The 8,364-nt window shown below is 61.8% G+C and overlaps 1 protein-coding gene across 3 annotated transcripts in view; it reads left to right on the plus strand.

Annotated features, from left to right (window-relative positions):
• Positions 1 to 8,364, plus strand: part of UNC5A (unc-5 netrin receptor A) — a 65,364-nt gene that overhangs the window by 55,686 nt on the left and 1,314 nt on the right. For 2 of the 3 annotated variants that reach the window (XM_081501906.1, XM_081501907.1), the window contains exons 4-14: positions 87 to 190; positions 371 to 551; positions 1,961 to 2,125; positions 3,185 to 3,373; positions 3,494 to 3,796; positions 6,083 to 6,170; positions 6,401 to 6,569; positions 6,710 to 6,943; positions 7,053 to 7,202; positions 7,304 to 7,468; positions 8,090 to 8,268. In XM_081501906.1, the coding sequence (XP_081358032.1) occupies positions 87 to 190; positions 371 to 551; positions 1,961 to 2,125; positions 3,185 to 3,373; positions 3,494 to 3,796; positions 6,083 to 6,170; positions 6,401 to 6,569; positions 6,710 to 6,943; positions 7,053 to 7,202; positions 7,304 to 7,468; positions 8,090 to 8,268 (1,927 nt within the window). Of the gene's footprint in view, positions 1 to 86; positions 191 to 370; positions 552 to 1,209; positions 1,378 to 1,960; positions 2,126 to 3,184; positions 3,374 to 3,493; positions 3,797 to 6,082; positions 6,171 to 6,400; positions 6,570 to 6,709; positions 6,944 to 7,052; positions 7,203 to 7,303; positions 7,469 to 8,089; positions 8,269 to 8,364 lie in introns of all 3 variants that reach the window. The other variant, XM_081501905.1, reaches the window with a different exon arrangement.

Here is an 8,364-nt window from a genome sequence, read left to right on the forward strand (position 1 = left end):
GTCCCTGCAGGACCAGCAGACAGGTTCAGCCAGGCTGACCCAGCGTGAGGCATTCAGCCAGGGGGACGCTTCTGTTCTGCCCCCAGATTTGCGGAAGAACTTTGAGCAGGAGCCACTGGCCAAGGAGGTGTCGCTGGAACAGGGCATTGTGCTGCCCTGCCGCCCACCGGAGGGTATCCCCCCAGCTGAGGTGAGCGGGGGTGCGGTGCCGCTCCAGGTGGGCAGTACCACTCCAGGTGGGCAGTGCTCCCATGTCTCAGCCCCGCCCTGCCCACCCCTCCAGGCTGATCCCTCCCAACCCAGGGGCCACGCTTGCTCCGGGCAGGGCCAGCACAGTCAAGCGGTGAAGTGGCATGGCCCCCTCCCCCAGGTGGAGTGGCTCCGGAACGAGGACCTGGTGGACCCATCCATGGACCCCAACGTGTACATCACACGGGAGCACAGCCTGGTGGTGCGACAGGCCCGCCTGGCCGACACGGCCAACTACACCTGCGTGGCCAAGAACATCGTGGCTCGTCGCCGCAGCGCCTCCGCCGCTGTCATCGTCTATGGTGGGCCCCGGTGCTGGCGGGGTGGAAGGGCTCCGGGCATAGGAAAGGCGCTGGGGTGCCTTCGCAGCAACCACATGTGGCTGGCTCCCTGCAGAGCCGGGACGGGTCCGACCGAGCTGTGGCCTGACAGGGAAGGATGGGGGAAGGCCTGGCCATGGCCATGGTTGTTGAGGAGCCGAGGGGCCTGTCTGGACAGAGGTGTTATTGGTGGCTGGACCATTCCTTGGCTTACCTGTGGTCAGGGGACATGGTGCAGGAGGAGATGAAGGGACAAGATGGAAGTCTAGAAAAGCGACAGACCCCAGGGTGGAAGTAGAGTGACCCGGGCACCCCCAGGAGCAGACAGAAAGAGGGGTGCAGGAGTCACCCTGTAAAAGACTGGGGTTTGGGTTGGAGAAGTGTGTGGGAGCTGCAGCTAGGGCTGGCTGTCCTGAACGCCCGCAGTGCCCACCGGGAAAGGGGTTGTGGAGCGGGCGCTGCCAGGCCCCAGGGGGCAGAAGGGTAGAAGCGTGGCCTCCTCTCCAGGGTGTTTCTCTCAGCCCAGCTGCAGCCTGCCCACTTCCAGCTCACAGCCCCTCTGTCCTCCTGCTCTGGCCCCTGGGCCAGCGTGTCCAAGGAAGCCCCCGCTCCCTGACCCAGTCCTTCTCTGTCCGGCCAGTGAACGGTGGGTGGTCGACGTGGACTGAGTGGTCTGTCTGCAGCGCCAGCTGTGGGCGCGGCTGGCAGAAAAGGAGCCGGAGCTGCACCAACCCGGCGCCTCTCAACGGGGGCGCCTTCTGTGAGGGGCAGAATGTCCAGAAAACAGCCTGCGCCACCCTGTGCCCAGGTACCAGCGGCCACCACCTCCCGCATCGCTCTTCACCACGCCCATCTCCGTGCCCTGGCTCCATTGTGCCCACCAGCCTGCTCCCCATTGGCTCCATCCCACCCACCCGCACGCAGGGCTAGGCTCAGTCCAAGGCCAGGATGGGGTTCAGTGTGATCGGAGGCGGGGCTCAGTCTGTGTGCAGCCTCAGCCTCAGCGGAGGGGCCGAGTCACAGGGCCCAAGGTACCATCGGGACAGGGACAGTCCATGTGGGGCAGGGCCCAGCCTGGTACTGCAGAGCCACCCGCGCCTGGGATCAAGGGGTCATCGTGCGACCGAGGGCCCTCACTGCCCCAGGGCCAGGATGGCCCCTGGTGTGGGGAGAGCCAAGCAGGCCCAGCGTCATTGTGCCTCCTGTCATTAGCATGCGTCATCCAGGCCCGCTGGACACCAGAGGGCTTGCAGACTGGCAGGCTTGGCCCTGGCCCTGGCGTTGCACCAGGTCCGGCTGCCCAGCAGAGCCATGCTGGCAGATAGCCTGGGCTATAGCTCCCTGGGCTGACCATGCCATCTCCTCTCTGTCCATGTCTGTCTCGTGTCTAGTGGATGGCAGCTGGAGCCCGTGGAGCAAGTGGTCGGCCTGTGGGCTCGACTGTACCCACTGGCGCAGCCGTGAGTGCTCAGACCCCGCGCCCCGCAATGGAGGCGAGGAGTGCCAAGGCGCTGACCTGGATACTCGCAATTGTACCAGCGACCTCTGTGTGCACAGTGAGTCCTCTCCACCCAGGAGCCCTCTTAAGTTTGCCAGGATTGGCCCTGCCCTGCCCCGGGGTGATGATGGCTCAGGGAGTCCGTCCCCTGCCATAGGCTGCACCTTCTATTCAAAGGTCAGAACCTTTGGGGGACCCCCCAATCCCTAACACACCCAACATGTGCCCACATACACCCCAATATTTCCCACACCTGCCCTGAGACGTGCATACATCAGTGGTTTTACCGTGCATGCCGAGCCTCTGGGATCGTCTCCCAATCCTCTTCCCGTCCTCTCCTACAGGTTTACCCCTGCCCTGTCCCCCAAGTGCACATACAAGTCCTGTGGGGACACCAGGCTTGTGAGGCCTGTTAATTACAAGGCCATAACTAACAATTAAAGATCTCTGTTGGATTTTTTTCTTCTCTAGAACACACCTTCCCCCATTCTTTCAATTAAAAACCTAATTATCTGTGTCAATTCCTTTCTGATGGACATTTCTTCCATTATGCAAAACCTTTCTAAAATCAATATTGCTTCCTCTGGGCAGTCAATCACTCTCTCCTCAGCCCTGCCCCAGGCCTGGGGGGAGGCAGAAGAGGAGAAGAGTCTAGCATCCCTGCTCCTGGTCCAAGGGTTGGCCAGGAATCAGATTGGTAGAATCCCCCACCCCCACCCCCTGCCCCAGAAAACAGATTCCCTGCTTTAGGGATCCTAGGAGCTCAGTCTCAGCTGCCCCTGGCCGCATGGCCCCAGAAGAGCCAGTTTAGCCGGGCTCCAGGCCACCCAAGGAAGTGGCTCTTCCCCGCCTCAATTCTCTGTCAGCAGCAACTTCAGTATGAATTGAGCCGGTGAGGCATGCCGTTTGCCCAGAGTGACACAGCAAGGTGATGGCAGATGCAGGACTGGAATGCATGCGTGCTGATATTTCATGCCCCTTGCTGCCAGCATCCTACCACCCCCTGGCGCTGATGCCCAAGGAGTGGAGGCTCCATCCCCCTGGGGTGTAGACTGCTGACCTCTCCTTCCTGGCCTCCTGCCCCCTACCCCTCTCAAGGCTGCACTGTCTCCCACAGCTGCTTCCGGCCCAGAGGACGTGGCCCTCTATGTGGGCCTCATAGCCGTGGCTGTGTGCCTCCTCTTGCTGCTGCTTGTCCTCATTCTTGTGTACTGCCGCAAGAAGGAGGGACTGGACTCGGACGTGGCCGACTCGTCCATCCTCACCTCAGGCTTCCAGCCCGTCAGCATCAAGCCCAGCAAAGCAGGTGGGGTGCCCCCGCCCCCCGCACTCATGCCAGGGCCTCCACGCCAACAGTCACCCACACAGGGCCGCCCCCCACCCCCAGCCTCCGTGCCACTCGCTGAGTCCATCTTGATCCTTGCAGATAGTCCCCATCTGCTCACCATCCAGCCAGACCTCAGCACCACCACCACCACCTACCAGGGCAGTCTGTGTCCCCGGCAAGATGGGCCCAGCCCCAAGTTCCAGCTCACCAACGGACACCTGCTCAGCCCACTGGGCAGCGGCCGCCACACGCTGCACCACAGCTCGCCCACCTCGGAGGCGGAGGACTTCGTCTCCCGCCTCTCCACCCAGAACTACTTCCGATCCCTGCCCCGCGGCACCAGCAACATGGCCTATGGGACCTTCAACTTCCTCGGGGGCCGGCTGATGATCCCTAATACAGGTGGGTAACACCCCCAAGGTGCCCCCCAGCGAGCTCTAGGAGGCAAGACTAGCATGAGTCCCTTCTGGAGGAGGACAGGACAGCCTTGACGTTCCTCCAGTGCCTGTCAGCCTCACCCTGAGAGCGGGGCCAGCCCAGCAAGGAAGGAGGACAGAGTACTGGAGAGGATCCAGTCTTTGGGGCTGGCACTGAGACTGAGGCCAGAGCTGTCTCCCTTCTGTTCCCCAAGGATGCAGGACTACTGTTCATTCATCTACACAGCCAGTCAGCCTGTGTGTGCCGGGCCTGGGGGGAACTAGTGGAGAGAGAGCAGAAGGAAAACATCCGGACAGGGGCTTTTCCACCCAGCACCTCATGGAAACCCCTAGGACATCTGAGAAAGAGCCACAGTGCCTGGTGTGACTGCTCGCTCCCACCCTGATATCCTCTATTCCCTCAGTTTTTGTGCCCCTGCATGGCCCAGACCTGCTTGTCCCCCTCCAGCTGCTTCTGGAGCCTGCTCCCTAAATGCAGATGTTCCTCAGAGCCCCCTCCCAGGGCCCTCTCCCCGGCTGATCCCACCCATTCCACCGCCTCAGTGGCTGCGTCTGTATAGATCACTCCCACTCCTCCATCCCCAGCCGCGGTTCTCCTGGGTGACAGAATCGCACACCCAGCTGCATCCTGGGCAGCTCCATCTGTATGTCTCACAGCACCTCAGGTTCCTCGTGCCTAAAACAGCACCGTCTCCCACCTTCCCCCAGAACCTCCTCCCTCCCCGTGTTCCCTACCTCAGGGACAACGCAGTCGAGTTGCTCAAGACAGAAACTGGGAGTCACCTTGACCTCCTGCTCTTCACTTTTCCCCCTTCATCTCTACCCCAGCTTCATCCATGCACTGATCGCATCCTTCTTTCTCCTCCACTGTGCATGCCTCCTTCTGCTTGTCTTTCCTGCGGCCTCTCCTGACCTAGGCCACCACACCTGCCTCTCGTCTGGTTCACAGCTGCAAGCGTTTATTCGTAGGAGCCAGACTTGACCATGTCCCTTTCTGGAGTTTCCACTTTCCCCCTCAGAGCCTGCATGACAGATCCACAAGGACTCATCCTCTGGGGCCTCCCCTCCCCGCCACGCTTCTCCTGCACTTGGTAGCCTCTGTGTGCTTTCATGAACCCAAATACACTGGGTTGCCCTTCGCACACACGGCCTCTCTGCCCCCATCCACTGGCCTAACTGCTACTTCCCCTTCTGGTCTGGCAGCTCTCCCTCTCTCTCTCTGCTTCATGGTCTCCTTCAGGCGGGCTGCTAGGAGATGGTCCTTGTCAAGATCTTAGAAAAGGGCAGGCACCCAGTGGGTGCTCAGTGACCATCCGCCCCTCACTTCCCAGTGGGGTGGTGGCCGGGGGTGCTGTGCGCCTCTCTGCTCTCACCCGACACCCAGCACCCTTGGCTGCCATGCACTTACCCATTTCCCTGCGGGCTGAGCACTCCGTGAGAGCAGGGCTCATGGTTTTCCCTCAGCGTTTGCATTCGCTGAATAAATACCTGACTGAGCATACCCCACCACAGAGCACTCACACATGGGTCACTCAGACTGTCACCACCCTTGCAGCCCCACCAGGAGGTGGCACAGGAGCATGAAGGGAGCAGGAGCCACAAATCCGCCACTTCTGGCTTCTCTCTCCCTCCCGGGCCGCAGCAGATGCTTTCAGATGCTGCCCCTTTAGACACTGGGACAAAGGTGAATCAGCCAGACAGGACGCATGTGCAATGACACCCAAACTAGGGAGGGCTGCCAAAGCGGGCAGGATTGTTAAAGGGCCCAGCCCCACTCACAGGGGGCCACTGCCCAGCACAGAACAGAGCTGAGGTACCTGCCCAGAAGTGGCCGAGCTGAGGGAGAGGAAAGGAGCTCGGGGAGGTCAGGAGGATGGAGCACCCAGAGGCACAGGCAGGGGGGTGGCTTCAGAACAGCAAGTGTGCAGGGCAGGCCAGGCCCAGGGCCAAGGGCCTTAACTCTCAGGAGCTGCACTTATCCTGGAGGCAGGGCAGGTTTCAAATGGGTGATAAGGGAGGGAGGTAGAGCATTCAGAAATTTCTGTGCCCAGGCTAACTAGGCATGCATTCCCCACATGAGTTACCTCAGCTTCATGCCCACTGGCCAGCCTGGCAGTCCCAGTGGCAACTCTGTTCCCAGGCCAGGCTGACACCAGTCAGTCCTCGGAGGGAGGCTTAGGGAGGCACTAGTAGGGTAGGGCGTTTGGTGTCTCTGCAGCCCTGGTAAGCCCCGGCCCCCACTCTATCACAGGCATCAGCCTCCTCATCCCCCCGGATGCCATACCCCGAGGAAAGATCTACGAGATCTACCTCACACTGCACAAGCCAGAAGACGTGAGGTGTGGGCATGGGCCCTGCTGATGGGGCTGGGTGGGTCCTGGCCCTACCTGCTGTCACCCTGGTGCCCCTGCCCTTCCCCCCTAAGGTGGGGCCTGCGCTGGCCTGGCCCAAGGGAGGGCAGGGGAAGGGGGGGTCCCTAAGTGCCACCCAATTCCACAGCCCCCTCCCTAGACTCCCAAGATGGTCCCCCTGACGCCTTTCCCTTCCCACCCATATTTCCCCACTTGAGGTTGCCCCTAGCTGGCTGTCAGACCCTGCTGAGTCCCATCGTTAGCTGTGGGCCCCCCGGAGTCCTGCTCACGCGGCCTGTCATCCTCACCATGGACCACTGTGGGGAGCCCAGCCCCGAGAGCTGGAGCCTGCGCCTCAAAAAGCAGTCCTGCGAAGGCAGCTGGGAGGTGAGTCCGAAGCCACCCCCATCCCCCCAGGCTCAGAGCGGAGGGGCTCCTGCCTGGCCCCCAGGCCCCGCGCCCTCCCTAGTCTCTGGCCACTCCTTAGGCAGCTGGCTGCCAGCTGACCTGTCGGGCCCTGCCCACAGGACGTGTTGCACCTGGGTGAGGAGGCACCCTGTCACCTCTACTACTGCCAGCTAGAGGCCGGCGCCTGCTATATCTTCACGGAGCAGCTGGGCCGCTTTGCCCTGGTGGGAGAGGCCCTCAGCGTGGCTGCCGCCAAGCGCCTCAAGCTGCTTCTGTTCGCCCCAGTGGCCTGCACCTCCCTCGAGTACAATATCCGAGTCTACTGCCTGCATGACACCCATGATGCACTCAAGGTACCTGCCACATGGAGGCTGGCCGAGAGGGCTGACCACGCCTGGCCCTGGGAGGGGGGCAGTAGAGAGGGTGCCCCCGCGGGCTTGGCTGACACCCGGGGCACTGCAGGAGGTGGTACAGCTGGAGAAACAGCTGGGAGGACAGCTGATCCAGGAGCCCCGCGTCCTGCACTTCAAGGACAGCTACCACAACCTGCGCTTGTCCATCCACGACGTGCCCAGCTCCCTGTGGAAGAGCAAGCTCCTTGTCAGCTACCAGGTGAGGACACTCAGGATGCTTGAAGCCGGGCTCCCCTAAGCCCGGCTCCCCTAAGCCCGGCTCCCCTGACACTGCCTCTCTGTAACCCCCCTTGCCCCCAGGAGATCCCCTTTTATCACATCTGGAATGGCACACAGCAGTACCTGCACTGCACTTTCACCCTGGAGCGTGTCAGCCCCAGCACCAGCGACCTGGCCTGCAAGGTGTGGGTGTGGCAGGTGGAGGGCGATGGGCAGAGCTTCAATGTCAACTTCAACATCACCAAGGTGGGCCGCACTGCATAACCTGCTCCCCAAACTGGGCCTTCCCGGCCCTGCAAGCCCACCTCCTAGAAACTACGTGGCAGCTTCCTCCAAGTGTCTCGAGGAGGGAGGTATAGATACACATGTAGACAGAGGTAGACAGAGACTGTGGGGCTTGGGGAGAGGGTGGAAGAGGGTATGGGAGCCACAGGACAGGAGGGGGAGACAGAGCTGGTCTGGGGGCCCTGGAGGACTTCTCTGAGAGGAGGGCTTGTTTGGGGCTTGGAAGGGTGAGTGCGAGGTAGACGAGGCAACAGTGAGGAAGCAGTGTGGAGGGCAGAGACAGGGCGAGGAGAGCCGGGAGTTCAGAGTGGTCAGCAGAGGCTGGCAGGGGTGACTAGGGAGGAGCGGAGAGGAAAGTAGAATGGGGTCAGAGGCTCCTCCCCTCACTGGCTGTGTGACTATGGGCAGGTCGCTGCACCTCCACACTCCAGGGAGCAGGAACCTGCCCATGGTGGGTGCCCAGAAGCAACTGTGCCCATGTGTCCCCTGGGGTGGTCCAAGCGTCCCCCACCCCCAGCATGAGGAACAGTGGGCTGGGCTGGGCAAGTTCTAACAGGTACCTCCATCCTTCCCCACTCCCAGGACACGAGATTCACTGAGCTGCTGGTCCTGGAGAGTGAAGGGGGGGTCCCAGCCCTAGTGGGCCCCAGTGCCTTCAAGATCCCCTTCCTCATTCGGCAGAAGATCATTACCAGCCTGGACCCGCCCTGCAGTCGGGGTGCCGACTGGCGGACTCTGGCCCAGAAACTCCACCTGGACAGGTGGGTGGGAGGTGGGCAGGGAGGGGATGTGAAGGCCACCTGCAGCCCAGCTTGGGCGGGGTTGTGGGGTGGTGGGGGTGGGTGGACAAGATGCAC

Source organism: Giraffa tippelskirchi, chromosome 6 (assembly GCF_054371585.1).
Source record: "Giraffa tippelskirchi isolate mGirTip1 chromosome 6, T2T-mGirTip1v1.2.pri, whole genome shotgun sequence".
NCBI lineage: Eukaryota > Metazoa > Chordata > Mammalia > Artiodactyla > Giraffidae > Giraffa > Giraffa tippelskirchi.